This window comes from Ictidomys tridecemlineatus, chromosome 4 (assembly GCF_052094955.1).
Source record: "Ictidomys tridecemlineatus isolate mIctTri1 chromosome 4, mIctTri1.hap1, whole genome shotgun sequence".
Classification (NCBI taxonomy): Eukaryota; Metazoa; Chordata; class Mammalia; order Rodentia; family Sciuridae; genus Ictidomys; species Ictidomys tridecemlineatus.
The window spans coordinates 117,011,019-117,031,478 of NC_135480.1; the positions used below are offsets into that span (position 1 = coordinate 117,011,019).

Consider the following 20,460-nt stretch of genomic DNA (forward strand, 5'->3'; position numbering starts at 1 on the left):
CGAACTCATCCTTGGTGGGAAGGGGAGCCCGATACCTTTCCGGGCGAGAATGTACAAAATCCATGTTGTAATGATCATCTTTGAACTTATTCTAGGCCACCTTCTTAGCTCCCTCCTTCCATTGAAGCTGCCTGAGAACTTCTATAGGACAGAGAGGTCATTGGAGGGAAATGCCCACCTGATTGGCTGACCAATGATGATGTGACAATGACCTCTCTTAATCTCCAGGCTCAGAGTAGAGATGGAGAAGAGAGACTAGGAAATTCCCATCTAAGTGATGATCCTAGCTCAGAAGGGTGGTGGGGAATGAGAAGTAAGGGTAAACTATTGCCAGTAAGAGCCCAAGAAGACACCAAGGAGAATTTACCCAAACCATGGATAGAAAATGTTAGGGTGGAGCCTGGAGTTGTGGGTAGATTGATGACTGGTTCAAGTCCTTAAAAAATGCTCAAAAAGAGAGTTTTCAAATCAAAAGAATGAATCTGTGGCAAAAATTACCCGAGCCCTCTAGATAGTCATTCACAACAATGTCAGAGGTATTTCCTGTTCTCTTTATGTATAGGGACACAACAAAGCTTGTTATCTATCCAGAAAACACCAAATATGGGACAACAATTTTCTCTTCAGGGCTATTTGCTTTATTTTTTGTCTACTTTGTTTACTCAAGTGATTTAAATCTTTTTTTAAAAAAAAAAGGCAAACAGTAAGAAGTAGGGAGTAAACAGTGAAATTTCCTGATGACTTTAGTTCATCCTGGGTGGAAAAAGAATAAAGTGAAAAGGACAAGGAGATCTCCTGTGACTTGAGACTTGGGGGCAAAACAAAACCTGATAAGGGTTCAGATAGCTACTCTTTCTTCCCATCTAGACTTTTTACCAGGAATTGAAAGAAGCTCGGAACATCCCAAAGAACCCTGAGCCATGTGCAGCGGCTCTCAACAGCAGCTGGAGTTCAACTCAGTGGATTCTGAGACATTAGGCTACTCTCAAAGTCTCAGAAATTAGGCCTATAATTCTGTCTCTCCGTTAACTTGTTCCATGCCCTTGACCTGATCTCTGCTCTGAGTTTCTTTGTTCTTAAAATGAAAATAAAATGGGATCTCTCGTCTCCATCTGGCTCTAATCTTCTATCAATCTCCCCATTCTTATTCTTCTAAGTACTGTAGAAAACCTTTCTCTCTCTCCTCAATTTTCCCAGTATAACCACTAAGTCTCCTCATTCTCAACAAATCACCTCAATTTTATGTCATTCCTGTTTGGGGCAGAATAGGATAAACTGTGTTAAAAGTTGAGGAAACAAATGATCTTCCAAATCAAAAAGGTTTCTTTTGCACTTTCAAAAGCTCCAGTGCACGGTAGGCAACTCTTCAGAGCAGCTGGGCTCCACGTGGTGACTCAGAGATGCTGGAAGCTTCCATTTTGCAGCTGCATGCCTTTCAGGATGTGTCCTCCATTACAAAACAGGGGGAAAGAGCACACTGAGGGGTCAAATCAGCTCTTCTGGGTTTCTGCCCAGAGGCTGCTCGTACTTAGAGAGCCTTTGGGCTGTACTAGTCACAGGGCCCCAACATATCTCCAAAAGAGACTGGAAATTGTATAGAAAACATTTTTTTTTGTCATTATATTTGTGTCTGCTTCCACCTCCTAAAAAATTATGTGTTCTTCCTTTTGAAATAATCTTATTTTTTAATAGCAAAATATTAATATGATTCAAAAATCAAAACTATGTGAAAAAGAGAAATTTCATCTTCTCCCCTAGACCATTCTAAATCACTTCAGAAGTAAATTTTCATAGTTTCTAGGATGTATATTCTGTGTTTATGTTATCAAAGTGAAGCAGATACATAAATATACTCTTGCTTTTTATCACTATATAAAAGCATTTAGTAAAATGTAAAAATATATCTGTACCCAGAAAAAATTTTTACAAATACACCAATTTGGCCACTTCCACATAAAGAAATTTATATTTCTAATACGCCAGCCAACTTCATGGCAATACTTTCCTGATAGCATTTTTTACCTCACTTGCTATAGTTTCAGTTCTGCCTAGAAAGATACAGTATGTATTCTTTTCTCTCCAGCCTCCTTCACTTAACATTATGTTGTTTCACGAATCTGTAATTTATCATTTCATTTCCTGATCGTATTCTGTTCTACTACTGTAGTGCCAATTATCAAATTTATTATTAATATGCATTTTTATTATAACTAGCTTGATGCTTTTAAAAATAATACTACTAGGTCTTGGGTTGTCGCTCAGTGGAAGAGCACTTGCCTCTCCTGTGAGGCGCTAGGTTTCATCCTCAGCACCACATAAAAATAAAAAAATTTAAAAAAGATATTTTGTGCATCTACAATTTAAAATATTTTTTAAAAGAATGCTACTATGAACATTCTTTACTTGTGTTTTGATTGACATACAACTAAATCTTCTGAGTATATACCAGATATTGGAATTGTTCATGATAAGTTTTAAAGATATGCAAAATTAGTATATATCACAAAGTAATGCAAAGTGTTTGTACCAATCTACTGCCCATAAACAATGTGTGAAAGTAATAATTGCTCCATATTTGTGTCAACACTTGGTATAGCCACCTCTCTAATTCAGCCAGCCTGGTAAAGTGATAATTTATAATAATTTAATTTGTCTTTAACTGATTATTAATGGGATTAAGCATCTTTTTTATTTGCCAATTGATTCTTTGGGGTATTCTCTGTGTGTGAAATGCCTCTTCAAGTCTGGTGCTGCCCTTCAAATATCAGTGTTTTCTTTATTGATTTGTAGATCTTTTTTTTCTTTATTTCTTTGCTTTTGTTTTTATTTTTAGTACTCGGGATTGAACCCAGGGATGCTTTACTACTGTGCTACATCCTCAGCCCTTTTCATTTTTTCTTTTGAGGTGAGGTCTCACTAAGTTGTTGAGGGTCTTGTTAAATATACTGAGTCTGGTCTCCAACTTGCCATCCTCCTGCCTTGGCCTCTTGATTCACTGGGACTCCAGGCATACACCACCACACATGGCTCTAGGATTTCTTTATTGTGGATAGGAGTACTTTATAAATATGTGTTTTACAACTATTTTATCCCAATCTATGATGTGGATTTTCACTTTTAGTATTGTCTTTTAAGGAATAGAGACTCTTAATTTTAATTTTTGTTTTTTTGTTGTTGTTGTTGTTGTTTGTTTTTGGTGTGTGTGTGTGTGTGTGTGTGTGTGTGTGTGTGTGTGTGTGTTGCTAAGAATCAAACCCAGGACCTTCTGCAAGCTAGGCAGATGCTATACCACAGAGCTATATTCCCAGCCCTGAGACTCTTAATTTTCAAAGTGAGTTTTATTGATTATATATTATACAGTTCACCCATCATAATGTGTAATTAAATGATTTTAGTAGATTTATAGGATTATGCAACCCTCACAGCAATCCAGTGTTAGATCATTTCTACCACCCCAAAAATGTCTGCCATACCCATTTCCAGTTAATCACTGTTTCTATTCTCTGCCCCAGTCCACTTTCTACCTCAATAAACTTGCTTTGTCTGGACAGTTCATAATCTACTTTCTGTCTCTGTGGATTTACTTATTCTTACCTTTTCATGTGAATAAAATCATACAATACTTGTTCTTTTGTGACTAATTCCTGCAACTTAACACAATGTTTTTGAGGGTCATTCACACTATAGCATATAGCAGTCATTTCATTTTCTTATTGAAAACAAGTAATGTCCCTGACTTATTTCATTGAGCATGATGTTTTTAGAGGGTTATCTACAGGGTGGTATGTATCCTAAGTGTTCCTTTTTATCAAGGCGTAATATGCTACTCTCTCTCTCTCTCTCTCTCTCTCTCTCTCTCTCTCTCTCTCTCTATATATATATATATATATATATATATATATATATATAAAACTACATTTGTTTACCCATTCACCAGTTGACAAGCATATAGATTGTTTCCTATATATATTTACATATATGTGTGTGTGTGTGTGTGTAGATGTGTTTTATTCTCTTGTATAGATTAGCAGGAATGTATTGGTAATTTTATGCTTAACCTTTAAGTTTCATGGTGCCATGGGTCAAACTCAGGACTTCATGCATGCTAGACAAGTACTCTACCATTGAGTTATATCCCCAGTTTTCTTTTTTTTTTTAACAGATTTATTGAGACAAATTACATTCCATAAATTCACCTAGTTAATACAAGTCAGTAGTTTTCAGTATATTCAGAGATGTGCAATAATCACCTCTATCCAATTTTAAAATATTTCAATCACTCCAAAAAAGAAACTTTGTACCCATTAGCAGTCAAATCCCATTTCCCCCTAACCTTCCCTCAGCTCCAGGCAACCACTAATCTACTTTCTGTCTCTGTGGATTTACTTATTCTTATCTTTTCATGTGAATAAAATCATACAATACTTGTTCTTTTGTGACTAATTCCTGCAACTTAACACAATGTTTTTGAGGGTCATTCACACTATAGCAGCAGTCATTTCATTTTCTTATTGAAAACAAGTATTTCATTGGCTGGATATACCACATTTTGTTTATCCATTCTTTGGTTGATGGACATTTGGATTGTTTCTATGTTTTGGTATGAACAATACTACTATGAGCATTGTGTTCAGGTTTTTATGTGGATATGTTTTCTCTTGGTTTATTCCTAGCAGCTGAATTGCTGAATCATTTGGTAGCCCTATGATTAACATTCTGAGAAAACTAAATGTTGTCTAAATGGCTGCACACTTTAACTTTCCACCATCAGTACATGAGGGTTCCAATTTCACCACATTCTTGTCAACATTGTTGAATCCATTACTCTGACTGCAGCCATCCTAGTGAGTGTGAGGGAGTGTCTCATCATAGTTTTGATTTGTATCTTCCTAATAATTAATGATGCTGAGCATTTCTTCATGTGTTTAACAGCCATTTGTATATCTTCTTTGGAGAAATAGCTATTCAAATCCTTTGTCACTTTATAATTGGATTGTTTGTCTTTTTATTATTGAGTTGTAAGCACCCTATATATATTCTGTAATATATATATAACATATTTATTAACATGATATATGGCTAGCAAACATTTTCTCCCATTTTGTGGATTGTATTTTCATATTTTTGGCAGCATAATTTGAAGTTTTGAATTTTGACAAAGTCCAATTTATCTATTTTTACTTTTGTTTCACGACTAAGAAACCATTGCCTCGTCTATTGATCATGAAAATTTACTCCTATGTCTCTCCAGAATTAAATAGTTGTAGCTCTTAAGTTTTGTTATGATCCATTTTTAATTTTTATAGAATGTATGAAGGTAGTGTCCAGCTTCATCTTTTTGGATGTGGATGTCTCACTGTCTCAGCACTGTTAAAAGAACATTCTCTATTGATTGTCTTGGCACCTTTGTCAAAAATCAATTAACCATAAAGGTAAGAGTTTATTTTTGGAGTATAAGTTAACCTTTTTTTGCCTGTCTATATGCAAATATCAGTTTTTATGACCAGCTTTCTGGTATGTTTTGACATTGGAAAAGCATGAGTTTTCCAACTTCACTCTTTCCCTCTCCCCCAAGATTATCTTTACAGGTTTCTTAAATTTCCATGTAACTATTAAGATTAGTTTGTCAATTTCTATCCCTTCAAAAATGCTGGCACTTCATTAGGGATTGCATTAAATGTGTTCATCAACATTGGGGAGTATTGTCATATTGACGATACTAAGTCTTCAATTCATAAAAATGGAGTGTCTTTCTATTAATTTAGATCTTATTTTTTTTATTGGTTGTTCAAAACATTACAAAGCTTTTGACATATCATGTTTCATACATTAGATTCAAGTTGGTTATGAACTCCCATTTTTACCCCAAATACAGATTGCAGAATCACATCTGTTACATATCCACATTTTTACATAATGCCCTATTAGTAACTGTTGTATTCTGCTCCCTTTCCTATCCTCTACTATCCCCCCTCCCCTCCCCTCCCATCTTGTCTCTCTACCCCATCTACTGTATTTCACTTCTCTCCTTGTTTATTTACCCATTCCCCTCGCAACCTCTTATGTGTGATTTAGTATAACAATGAGAGTCTCCCTCCATTCCCATGCAATTTCCCTTTTCTCTCTCTTTCCCTCCCACCTATTGTATCTGTTTAATGTTGATCTTTCCTTCCTGCTCTTCCTCCCTGCTCTGATCCTGGTTATTCTCATTATATCAAAGAAGACATTTGGTATTTGTTTTTTAGGGATTGGCTAGCTTCACTAAGCATAATCTGCTCTAGTGCCATCCATTTCCCTGCAAAATCCATGATTTTGTCATTTTTTAGTGCTGCGTAATATTCCATGGTGTATAAATGCCACATTTTTTTAATCCATTCATCTATTGAAGGGCATCTGGGTTGGTTCCACAGTCTAGCAATTGTGAATTGTGCCGCTATAAACATCGATGTGGCAGTATCCCTGTAGTAAGCTCTTTTAAGGTCTTCAGGGAATAGTCCGAGAAGGGCAATAGCTGGGTCAAATGGTGGTTCCATTCCCAGCTTTCCCAGGAATCTCCATACTGCTTTCCAAATTGGCTGCACTAGTTTGCAGTCCCACCAGCAATGTACAAGAGTACCCTTTTCCCCACATCCTCGCCAGCACTTGTTGTTGTTTGAGTTCATAATGGCTGCCAATCTTACTGGAGTGAGATGGTATCTTAGGGTGGTTTTGATTTGCATTTCTCTGACTGCTAGAGAAGGTGAGCATTTTTTCATATATTTGTTGATTGATTGTATGTCCTCCTCTGAGAAGTGTCTGTTTAGGTCTTTGGCCCATTTGTTGATTGGGTTATTTGTTTTCTTATTGTTTAATTTTTTGAGTTCTTTGTATACTCTGGATATTAGGGCTCTATCTGAAGTGTGAGGAGTAAAAATTTGTTCCCATGATGTAGGCTCCCTATTTACCTCTCTTATTGTTTCTCTTGCTGAGAAAAAACTTTTCAGTTTAAGTAAGTCCCATTTATTGATTCTTGTTATTAACTCTTGTGCTATGGGTGTCCTGTTAAGGAATTTGGAACCCGACCCCACAATATGTAGATCAGAGCCAACTTTTTCTTCTATCAGGCGCAGAGTCTCTGATTTGACATCTAGCTCCTTGATCCACTTAGATCTTAAATTTCCTTCAGTGAGTTTTTGCAGTTTCAATGTATAAGTCTTCTACTTCATTTGTTATTATTCTTAAGTATTTATTCTTTTTCATGCTATTGTAGATAGAATTTTTTTCTTAATTACATTTTGGATTTTTCATTGTTACTGTATAGAAGTACAGTGGATTTTTGAACAATGGTCTTGTACCTGTGATATTGTTGAACTCATTTATTGTAACCAATTTTTAGTGGTTTCCTTAGAATGTTTTCTTTTTTAATTAATCAGCAAAGAAAGTCAAATGTATAAAATATGATCATATATACATACATATGAAGGTATACAATTTGTATGTATACATATATAAGGAGAGTATATATCGAATATGAACCCTTCTCACTAGTTTTGTTAGAATATTCTGGCAAGGTGAAGAAAAGTAAATTATGAAAATACATAAGAATTTGTGTAAAATATTGTTTTACCTAGATTTTGTATATACTCACTATAAGAACTTACCAATTCATCAGTTAATAAGAAGACTGAGAACACATGTCCACTTTGAAATTAGTAAGACTTTTTCCTTAATTTCTGTAGTCATATATTTTGTTTTTTCTTCTCGGTACCCAGACATGCTTAAATACAAGATCAAACGTTCTGCAAATAGATATAATTTTCCTTTCTTTCCAATCCGGATGCCTTTTTACTCCTCACCCCACTTGCCTAATGGTCCCAGCTACACAATATTAAGTAAAACTGGAGAGAACAAGCACCCTTTTTACTATTAAGATAATGTTAGATGAGGGTTACTTTTTTTAAGATGATACCTTTTATCAGATTGAGGAAGTACCCTTCTTGTTCCTAGTTTTTTTAGTGCTTTTATCACCAAAGGGCACTGGGTTTTGTCAAATGCTTTTTCTCTACCAAGGTGATCATTTGGTTTCTGCCTATTATTAATATCACGTGTTACATTTTTATCTTTATTTTCAGATGTCAAATCCCTCCTGGGATAATATGACTTGATCATGGTATATAATCTTTTTTATTGTGCTGGAGTTGTCTTGCTAGTATTTTGCTGAGGATCTTCACATCTCTGAGATATGCTGGCCTATGGTTGTGTTTTCAAGTGTCTTGTTTCAGGTGCCTTGTCTTGTTTTGGCATCAGATGGCTACTGAGTTCATAGGATGAACTGGGATATGTTCCTTTCTCTTCTGTTTTTCTAAAGAGTTCATAAAAAGATGAGTAGCAGATCTTTAAATGTTCGGTATACATTTAAATTTTAAATAAATGCCTAAAGTTTTCCAACAAGATTGTAATGTTTTACTCTCACATCAGCATTGTATAAAGTTCAACCTTCTCCCCATCTTCATGACATTCGGCTCTTCTGGTTGGGGTATAAAAAGACATATCATCTGTCTTAATTTAAATTTTTTAGATCTGATTATGCTATTAATCTTTTACGTGTGTTATTTCCTCCATATATTAGTGTAACATCCAAATCACTTATTTTTTTTTTCTTTTTATGGAGTTACAAGAGTTCTTTACATGTTCTGAATGCAGATACTTGAACAAATTACATGATTTGTAAATAATTTCCTTCCATCTGTGACCCTTTTTTTTTCATTTTCTTAATGTTATCTTTTGAATGGAAAAATAAAGTTTTAATTTTGATGAAATCAATTTTTTCCACTCATGGAATATTTTTGATATCACATCTGCACAGTCCAAGGTCAAGTAGAATATTTCCTGTTTTCTCCTAAAAGTTTATGATCTTAGGGTTTATGTGTATAAGTGTATGGATCCCTCTGAGTCATTTTGTAATGTATGCTATGGTTTGAATGTGGTTTGTCCCTTCTGAAACTCATGTTGAAATTTAATCCCAGTTATAAGATAGTAAGATATGAGATCTAAAAGTGATTATGGCTCTTCCTTCACGAATGGATTAATTCATTCATGCAATTAGTGAATTTATGAATTAATGTGTTAATAAATTATCTCTAAGGTATATGCTTTAAAAAGTTAGTTTGGCCAGGTCTCCTGCACACTCCTTGTCTCTCGTCCCTCGCTATCAAGAAGGCCAACACCAGGTGCAGCTTCTCCATCTTACACCAGGACCCATACTTGACCTGATGTGAGAAAGCATTCTAGCCAATCATGGCAGAACACACATTCTTTGTAAGTATGCTCGAAATATTCTCTAAAATAAAATTGTGCTACTGTCATAAAAGAAATCTCAATAAATTCTTAAAAATTAAATAAAAAAATATATTGTCTGAATACAAATGCATTAAATTAGGATTCAACAATGGGGAGAAATTTGGAAATTCCTAGTTATTTTAAAGTTAAATAATATACTTCTAAACAAAACATGGGTAAAATGATAAGTTACCAAATTATAATATATTTTAGAATTGAATTTATATGAATTGGTAGAATACAACTAAAACTATGTATGAAAGGAAATTTATATCTAAACACCTATATTAGGAAAGAATAAATATTTCAAATCAATAATCTAATCTTCCACCTTAATAAATTAGGTAAAGAACAACTAAACCCATAGGGGGAAAAAAGAAATGATAAAAACAAGAATTAAAAATCAATAAATTAGAGAACAGAAAATCAAAAGGAAAACAATGGGGGATCTCAATATAAACAAAAAATGATCTTTGAAAACATTTTTTTAAATTAACAAATCTTTAGCTAGGATGAACAGGAAAAAGGAAAGAATATATAAATTACCAAAATTAGGATTTAAAGAGAGGACATTATCACCTACCTCATAGACATTAAAAAGTTTCTATGGATACACTATGATATGCTTTATACCAATAAATTAGAACTTAAGTAAATTGATCTCTAACTTCAAAATAATGCCTATCAAAAGGCGTGATGGCACATGCCTGTAATCTCAGCAGCATGGGAGGCTGAGGCAGGAAGATGGCAAGTTCAAAGCCAGCCTCAACAATGGCGAAGTGCTAAGCAGTGCAGTGAGACTCTGTCTCTGAATAAAATACAAAATAGGGCTGGAGATGTGGCTCAGTGGTTGAGTGCCCCTGAGTTCAATCCCTGGTACCAAAAAATAATAAAATTTTAAAAAAAAATTCCAGCATGCTTTTTTTCTTCAGTCTGTTACTGTGAGGTATTATATGGATTGATTTTTTAATATTGGACCATCCCTGCATTCCAGGAATAAACCCCACTTGGTCATGGTATATGATTTTTTAGTATGCTGTTGAATTCAGTGTGCTATCCTTTTTTGAGGATTTTTGTATTGATATTCATAAAGCATATCAGCTTCTATATTTCTGGTTTTGCAACCTCTTTGTCTGCTTTGGTATCAGGACATAAATGACCTAAAAAAATGAGTTTAGGCTGGGCACAGTGGTGCATGCATGTAATCCCAATGACTTAGGAGGCTAAGGCAGGAGGATCACAAGTTCAGAGCCAGCCTCAGCAATTTGTCCAGGCCCTAAGCAACTTAGGGAAACCCCATCTCAGTACAAAAAAAAAATTTTTAAAGGACTGCAGATGTGCCTCAGTGTTTAAATGCCCCTGGGTTCAATGCCTGGTACAAGGAGCGGGGGGCGAGTATAAATGTTCCCTCCTCTTTAGTTTTTTTGGAAGAGTTTTAGAAGGCTTGCTGTTACCTCTTTACATGTGTGGCACAATTTGCCAACAAAAGCATCTAGTCCTTGTCTTTTCTTTAGTGGGAAGTTTTTTATTATTGGTTCAATTTCTTTAATAGTTATAAGCCTATTAAGATTTTCTGTTTCTTAATGATTTAGTCTTAGTACATCATGTATTTCTAGAAATTTGTCTATTTCCTCTGTATTATACAATTTGTTGGCATACGATTGCTCATAGCACTGTCTTATAATCATCTTCATTTTTATAAAATTAGTTATGGTATTCTCTCTTTTAAATCTAATTTTAGTTATCTGATTACTCTCTCTTTTTTTTTTTTTTTTTTTTTTTTTTTTGGTCCACCTGTCAATTTTGTTGATCTTTTCTTAGGACTTCCTGGTTTCATCAGTTTTTTTATATTTCCATTCTCTATTTTGTTTATCTCTGCTACCTCTGCTACTTTATTTATTTATTTATTTCCTTCTGCCATCTTTGTGTTTGGTTTGTTCTTTTCTTCATTCTTCCGGGTATAAACTTAGCAGGGATTATAGGCATGTGTCACTGCACCTGGCAGTTTTTGTTCTTTCTTTCTTTTTTTTTTTTTTTTTTTTTTGTTTTCTTTAATGGTACTGGGGATTGAACTCAGAGGCACTCAACCACTGAGTTTTGTATTTTATTCAGAGACAGGGTCTCACTGAGTTGCTCAGCACTTCAAGGTTGCTGAAGCTGGCTTTGAACTTGTCATCTTCTTGCCTTGGCCTCCCAAGCTGCTGAGATTACAGACATGTGACACCATGCCCAACTGAAGTTTTTGTTCTTTTTAATGTAAGCATTTATAGCTACAAATTTCCCTCACCACTGTTTTCATCGTGTTCCATAAGCTTTGGTATATTGTGTTTTCATTTTCATATGTCTCAATTATTTTCTAATTTCTTTTGTAATTTCTTTTTGTCCCACTGATTGTTTACATTCTGGAAAACATGTGTGGATTTTCCAGTTTTCCTTCCACTATTGATTTCTAGTTTTATTTTATTATGATTAGGAAAAATACTAAGTATAATTTCAATCTTTTTAATTGTAGTATGATTTATTGTGGAGCTGGGGCCTAGTGATAGAACACTTGCCTAGCATGCACAAAGCCTTTATTTTGGTCCCCAGCACTGAAAAAAAAAATAGAAAAGAAAAAGGAAGGGAAAAAAAAGATTTGTTTTGAGACCTGACATATGGTGGATCTTGGAGAATGCCCCATGTGCACTTGAGGAAAATATGTATTTACCTGTTGCTGAATGTAGTGGGTTTTTTTTATGTCTTTTAAGTCACAGTGGTTTAGACTTACTCAAGCCCTTTATTTCCTTATTAATCTTCTAACTGGGGATTTAGATGAATTTTCTATTCACTCACACATTTACTTTGACCAGTATTCTTCATTTCTTCATGTGACTTTGAGTTACTATGTGTTTCATTTCCTTTCAGTATGAAAGAATTCCTTTGATATTGCTTTTAAGGCAAGTGTGATAGGACACATTTTCTCAGTTGTTTGTTAGGAAATTTCTTTATTTCATCTTTTTTTAAAAAGATTGTTTTTTCTAAATATGAAAGTCTTGATTGACTTTTTTTTTTGTCCTTTCATCATTTTCAATACAGTCTTCATTCAGTATCCATAGGGTATTGGTTCCAGAACCCTGTGGATACCAAAATCCATAGATGCTCATGTCTATTAAATAAAATGACATAGTAGTTTCATAAGCCTATTCACATCCTCCAATATTATTTAAATCATCTCTAGATTACTTATAATACTTAATTAAGTATAAATACTGTGTTGTCATACTGTATTGCTTAGGAAATAATGACAAAGTAAAAGATGTATACATGTTCAATACAGATACAACGTTTTAAAAATATTTTCAATCTGTGGTTCATTCAGTCTTGTTGATTTGGAGGGCTAACTGTATGTCCTCTATTGTTTCTGTTGGGAAGTTATCCGTTCATTATGTTGCTGTTCCTTGTATATGATAAGTCATTCTTCTTCTATTCTTTATGATGGTTAATTTCACATGTCAACTTGGCTAAGCCATGGTGCTCAGTAGTTTGGTTAAATGCTAGTCTAGATGTTGCCATGAATATCTTCTGTAGATGTGATTAACATTTACTATCAGTTGACTTTAAGTAGACTAAGTAGTCATTTTTGTATCATTCTGACCCAAATACCTGATAACTATCACTTAGAGAAGGAAAAGTTTATTTGGAGCTCACTGTTTCAGAGGTCTCAGTCCATAGATGGCTGACTCCATTGCTCTGGGTCCAAGATGAGGTCAATGTCAGGGCAGAGAAAAGCAGCTCACTTCATGGGGGCCAGGAAGCAGAAAAAGAGAAGGAAGGGCCCCTAGGAAAGATAAACCCTTCCTGTGCACACCCCAGTGACCTGTAGCCATGCCCCTGCGGCCTATAGTAACCACCCAGTCAGTCTGTTCAAATTAGGATGGACTGATTAGGTCATGGCTCTCATGATCCAGTCAGTTCACCTCCAAACAATCCTGCATCAACACGGGAGCTTTTAGGGGACACCTTATATCCTTACTATCCATAACATGGGTGAGCTTCATTCAATCAATTGAAGGTTTGAAGAGAAAATGCCAAGGTGTTCCCAAGAACAATGAATTCTGCATTAAGAAGGCAACATAGAAATTCTGCCAGTTTCCAACCTGCTGGTCTTCTCTGAAGATATGGGCTTTCTGGAAACCATAATTTTATGACCTAACTCCTTAAATAAATGTTTTGCTCAATAGATGACAGATAGATGATAGACATAGGTATAGATGAAGATGTAGCTATAGATATTTTATTATTTCTATTTCTCTAGAGAACCCTGAATAATACAGATTTTTGGTACCAAGAGGAGTTCCAGAGGACAGAATACTAAGGATAATTTTTCTGAATGATTTTGGGATTTCTGTATTTGGTTCTCCACTAGTAAAGAGAGCACTGATAGCATGAGATGGCAATAGAGATATGAAAATATAACCACTGGTTCTCCTAATAAAATACTTTTAAGAAACAAGGTTCTCAGTAACCTTGTATTTGATATGTTAGAACATTTTTTGTTAAACTAAGGAATTGTAATGACTTTGCCAGATAGCTCTTAAGTATACTGGACATAATAGGAAAAGAAAAGAATGTGTGCAAGGACTCAGATTTTTAGGTTAAGTACTGCATAAATGACATGAAAGTTTCTGTGTCTGCCATGAAAGAAAGTCTTATCTCTTCTGATCACAGAAAGGAGGTTGTTGAAAACCAAACCAAGTCTCACCCTGTGAGTTGTTGAATTACAACACAGATTGAATTCCCAATTCTCTTACTCCTTTCAGAATTCTATAGCAAAATACCTTAGACTGCATAATTTCTAAGCAAATGGAATTGACTGTTCATAGTTCTTGAGGCTGGGAAGTTCAAGATCAAGGCACTGGCAGATTTAGCATCTGGCAAGAGCTCATTCTACTCCATATGTGGTACCTGTGCATCCTCACATGGTGAAAGTACAAGGCAGCTCCCTTCAACCTCTGTTATAAGGGCACCCATCCCTCTCATAAGGGTGGAGCCCTCACAACTTAATCACTTACCAAAGACTCTTAACTCTTTAACACTATTATATCAAGGATTGATTTTCAACAAATTAATTTTAAGAGGAAACCAGTAATCAGAGCATCAAGTGTGCAAGGTGTTTACTGTTGAAGTGAGCACCTTGATTGCGAAATAGTGGGACCCTCAAATTCAAAATAAGAATATATAAAAAGATCCTCAGGTAGCTGTGGACATGAAAAACCTAAATTCTTCTGAGTCTTTTTTTCCAGAAGCTGTTCTTCCATTCCTTCTGAGAAAATCAGCCCTGCTTTTCTCGAGTAACCTGTAATAGATTCCCTTGCAGTATCTGCCTTGCAAGAAAATGCTCATTCTCCCCAGGAGCTGTGCCCACTACCCTTTTGCTTCTATTCTGCAAGTACATTCAAGTCCCAACAGTCACCATAAGACAACGTGTGGCCAATGAGGGGATAAGCAAGCCTCGAAAAGAACTAAATGGTTTTTTAAAGTGTATTCAGACCGAAATTTGGGGAAGGTATATTTAAAAGAATATTAAGGGTATAGGAGAATGGTGAAAGGAACATAAAGCTTGATTAAGCTGAGTTTATTCATATGGGCCCACTAAGCAGAGATTCTGGATTGAATATTACAGCTCAAAGAGTAAGAAAGAGTCATTTTTTTTTTGCATGTGTGACCCCTCCATATGCTTTCCCCATTTCCCTATTGAATATTTAACTATTGGTTGGATTCTTGAGAGTTTTCTTATGCATTAGGTATACTAGACCTATATCTTTAATACATGTTGCAAATATATATTTCTCAGTTTGTCATTTTTCACTTTCAGCCTTATTTATGGTGTTTTGCCATGGAAATTTTTTTCCGATTTTTATGTAGTCAAATGTATTTTTTTAATTGTGTCAGGATTCTGAGTTATAGTGAAAAAGCTTTTTGTCACAACCTAAATTATGTAGGAATTTACTTATGCTTTCTTCCAGGACTTGTGTGGATACAATTTGTACTTTAGCTCTCTAATCCTTTGGGAGTTAACTAAAAATATCAGTTTATCTTAGTATCATTACTGATTGTATAAATAATGGTGTATTAAAAATGAACTATAAAATATCAGTGAGACCGAAAAATTAAGTCTTCATTATTCATAAATTCTTGGAATAATAAACACTTGGAAACATGGATTCCTATTTCTGGAATCAACTAGACATCAGAGTTGTCTCTCCATATCCTGCCTAGGGTCACCCACATATCTGGGAATCAGCTAACATACTGGCTTCTTATACAGGCTTCATTCCAATTGGAGCAATGTGGCTCTGCTCCATGTCTTAGTAATCTTCCAGCAGGCCATCATGGGCATGTTCCCGTGGCAAGGGCAAAAACACAACAGAGCAAGCACTAACACAGGCTCATTTCATGCCTTCACATGTGTAACATATGCTGACATCCCCTTGGGCAAGCCTAGTCAAACCCAGAGTAAAGAGGAAAGGCTCTAGAGGGTTTGAATATAGGAAAGGTATAAAATAGAGGTCATCTTTGCAATACACTACATCCTGTAGTCTCCCAGACCTAGTTTAATCTAGATTTCTCATCATCTCAGGTTTCTTGAGAGTCATTGTCACTATCTCCATTTCCTCCTTTCCCTTTTACCCAATCCACTGCAAATCATCTTCCTCTCCTGATATTTCTATCATACTATTTTCAACAAAGTTGCCAATAGTCTCTAAACGGCCAACCCAACATGTATTGTTTCATGTTACAGCACTTTAGTTGAGCATGAGCCTAAGTCAAATCCTTCTGAAGTCAGGTCATGTTTGTGCCAGACATCTTCTTATTGTCCCTCAAGATCTACTTTCCATTCCACCCTTCCCTTTCTTCTACTACCTAGGTCACATCAATGAACTTTTATGCCTTCTAGTTTTTTCTTGGCCTTTACATGCAGGAATTCTTACCTAGAGATGGGTGGGGAAAATGAGTGAGATCAAGGTATTTTTTTCCCTTAGTTTCACATCCATGAGGTCATCTTGGGCTGACTGAAACTCTTAACACCACCCCTTTTAAATAGAGACCTGATCTATTTCATTTCTCTTTCCCAACTATAGAGGCCCCTCTTTCTTCTTGTCTTCAGGCTTAGAATGGTGACAGCCAGCCATTAATTGCCTTGGATCTTGCACTATCCATATGGTCTAATTATACTCTCTCACATCTAAGAAAATTGACTCTTTAGGAACCAATGTTTCTGCAAAATGAATAGATTTGTATTCAATTAAATGTATCTATCTCTTGTTGAAACCCCAACTTATATAATACAGCATCATTCAGCATTCTTCTTTCCATCCTTAGTATATATCCATTTGCATTTAGGACTTGGATATTGTCTCTTCTGCTCAATAAATTACATAATTTACATATGACACATAAGGGGAAAAAAATGGAGAGAACCCCTGATCCTTACCCTTTGAGATTCTAGGAATTGGGTGTTCTGACAGGAAACAAAAATAATTATGTAAAACAAAACAAAACAAAAGTAGGACTTAATGTAAACAGTACATGGATCTCTCTAGCCTATGGAGCACAGTACTCATATGTGCATTCTTCACATTTGGATATGCTCATCTCTATCTATGCTGGTAACAGCAGGAGCAGGAAACATCCTGGAATATACAATCAGCTGCTGTAATGTCCTTGAATGAGGGCTCTTGAGTTTCCATACTCATCAGAAGCAAGAAAGATATCCAGGATTGGTTCTGTACTTCATGTAAAGACTCTTGAGGATTCTGAGAAACAAAAGAATAAAGGACCCTGAAAAACTGCCCTTCCTATTTACTTGCCAAATGAGACACATTCATTAAAATATATGGTTCCAGTATAAAGCTAACCTGATTTCCACCCCATCTTGTGAAGACGTTCAGGAGATATTCATGACCTTTCTCATTTTGACCCTGTGATCATTTCTCTTTCTTGACTCTCTGCTCCCTGATTCTCCTTCTATCTTTCTGATCCATCCTTCTAGGTATCCTTCATAGGTGTTCTTTTCTCTACTTGCCCCTTCAACTTGGGAATTCACCAGGATTCTATTCTTGGCCACTGTCCATCCCTCTCTCCATAAGCAAACATATTCACTTTCATGCTTTAACTGGAGGCTTCACCTGTTCTTCCTCTGCAACATAATGACTTACGAAAAAGTGTTGGAAAAATCTCAGGGCCAGATAGTAAACTCCATGGTTCTGGGAGAAATTTTGGTATGTGGAGATAGATGAACCCCAGGGGAAGTCAATTACAGCCACAAGTCTGCCTGTTTTCTCTGTCCTCCAAGGAGCAGAGAAGGACTGGGCAAGGGAGTTCTTCTCTCCCCTTGGTGTCTTGAAGGAAGGTTGGAAACCTCTTGCTGCTATGTTGCTGACACAAAGGGTCTAAAATGTTATTTGCAGAAGTGCATACTCTAAAGACTTCATCTCCTATGACTATATATCTAAGAAAGGAACTTGCAAGCAGAATATTTAAGATAAAGGATTGTTAAGAGAAAGTAATAAGTAATAAACATTCACAAATTCATATGATGTACAGGCATGCATTCATAGATATCATTTTTTATACACACATGTAATTAAATATATATTAAAATAAGTATCAGAGAATGCATAATCTGAGAAATGAGAATTGCAAAATTAATTCTAATAATAGCTTAAAATAGATGTACTGAACTCTCACAAAATCTAGATATTAAAATGGGGAAATAGATATAAAAATGTTCAAAAATATCTTTCAAGTTTGGAAAGAGAAAAATAGGGAAGGGGAAAATCTCCAATGTCCCATAATATTCAAGATGGAGGGAGCAGTCAGATAACAGAGTGTCTCAGTGGAGAAAGAGGGGGGTATCTGTTATCATTTCACAGTGGCAAAGGAAATACGAACTTGATTGGGTGCTTTGGAATGAAGCATAATTTTTAGTAGAATGGAAAATGATAGTTGATTTTCACTTCTAAGAAAATTGTCTCTTTAGGAATCAATGTTTCTGCAAAATGAATAGATTTGTATTCAATTAAATGTATCTATCTCTTGTTGAAACCCCAACTTACATAATAGCATCATTCAGCATTCTTCTTTCCATCCCTAGTTTATATCCATTTGCATTCTTGACTTGGATATTGTCTCTTCTGCTCAATAAATTACATAATTTACATATGACACATAAGGGGAAAAAATGGAGAGAATCCCTGATCTTTACTCTTTGAGATTCTAGGAATTGGGTGTTCTGACAGGAAACAAAAATAATTATGTAAAACAAAACAAAAGTAGGACTTCGGGATCTCTCTAGCCTATGGAGCACAATACTCATATGTCCTTGAATGAGGGCTCTTAAAAACAGGGCTCCAGAAAACAGAGGGAATTATAAACCAGAGTTCTAAGCATGAACTGATGCCCCAAATGTAATGAGGAAGTAAAAAAAGAAATTAAATAGCAGCTAAAAAATGAACAGCATAAACCATCAAAAATAAGAAAAAGGAAAATCAGGAAATCACAGAATAAGATGAATTCAAAATACAAGATAAAAGAATTACACATAGAGTGTAACAGTTGTCACTCAATGTGAATTAACTGAATGCTCATTTGAGAAACAGCCACTATCAGATGGAATTAAATATTTCTATAAGTATCCTATTTAGGAAAAAAATAGCATACTTTAAACAAAAACAAAGAAATGTTGGAGACTTCCAGTGTTGGTAAGAGGACTAAAAACACCATCCTAAAAGACTCCTGTCCCCCAAATCTAGAAGGCTGAATGAGCTGTAACAAGCATACTTCTGAATGCATAGTTTGTAATTGCTAATAGCCAAAAATGAAGAGGGAATTGGAAACCAGAGTTCTAAGCATGAACTGATGTCCCAGTTGACCTGGGCAGAGAAAGACAGCAAGAGGAAAGGTGAGGATTCAGGCTCATAAGGAAAAAGCTGGGTTTTATCACCAGGGGAGAGGGTAGGCTTATGCAAGGCAAATTGTTGGTCCTGATGAACCATATAAAGCCAGGATCCTCAAAGGACCAATCCTTCAAGAAAGGAACAATGCAGGGAGATAGAATGTTCATCTGTCTTTATCTGAGTTTGAAGTTTATTTATTTCTTCTCCTACATCTCTCAATTAAGTGTTCCTATTTGCCCATCTTTAATTAGATTTATTCCTTTTTATTTTATTTTGCTGTTGTCATTATATTACAAATGTACATTTTAAGTCATGCTATTTTTTGCTGGAATAAAGCAACATCAGTCTCAGACCCAGAAAATTTTCCTCATTATTTTAGTATTTCTATTAGTTTGTCCGTAGATTCTCACATTTTCTACATAGATACTTATATTATTTGAAGATAATAAAAGTCTTGTTTTACTTTCCAAATTCCAAAATTTTTATCAATTTTCTTTTTTAACATCATCAGTTGAATTTCCATACATTAGTGCACTTTGAAGTTAATATTTTTCTTGTTCCATACTTTAAAAGGAATGCTGCTCATACTTCACCATAGATAATGATACTTCCTGTGGGGTTTTGGTAACAACATGTTCAACCATTAGCATCAGCCTCTGAAAGATAATCAGTGCTGAGAAGCTCGGTCCCCAACCCATCCTTTCCTTGGTGAATGGAAAGCACTCTAACTCAACCAGAAAACAGTCAGCTGGTGGATTTTTTGGTTTTCTTATAGCAGATCCATTTTAGTATGCCATCTTTTTTGAGCTCTGAGATTATGTCTTCCATATTCTACAAAGAAGTTCTCACCTATCTATTTCATTTCATGTGGACCATTATTCTTATTAGACTTCCAAGAACCATTCCAGTAGCTACTAGAATCACCTTCCAGGGCCCTTGAGAAATTGCTAAATCCTGTATCATAGGGGAATGTCACCATATTAAAATACCCCCTAAAGAACTTTATACTCTGTCATCCTTGACCCAGTAGCCCAAGGATCTATTCCAGGGCACATCCCTCCAAGTTCCTGCTCAATACACGTTAGCCTGGTTCCCTATCTCCTTGAAGAAATCTTCTCCTCCCTCAGCAGACTCAACACACCAGTAGGGTCAGTGACATAGTTTTTGTCTAAATGATAAAAAGGGACAAATGAGGCAGCTGCTG

At 35.4% G+C, this 20,460-nt stretch overlaps 1 protein-coding gene across 2 annotated transcripts in view; it reads right to left on the minus strand.

Moving 5' to 3' along the window:
- The window catches only part of Spata19 (spermatogenesis associated 19), a 92,798-nt gene that overhangs the window by 63,288 nt on the left and 9,050 nt on the right, over window positions 1-20,460 (minus strand). For both annotated transcript variants that reach the window (XM_040285563.2, XM_005337517.4), the window contains exon 1: window positions 1-20,460. This exon is cut by the window's right edge and continues 9,050 nt beyond it. In XM_040285563.2, the coding sequence (XP_040141497.1) occupies window positions 1-78 (78 nt within the window). In that variant the 5' untranslated portion in view covers window positions 79-20,460.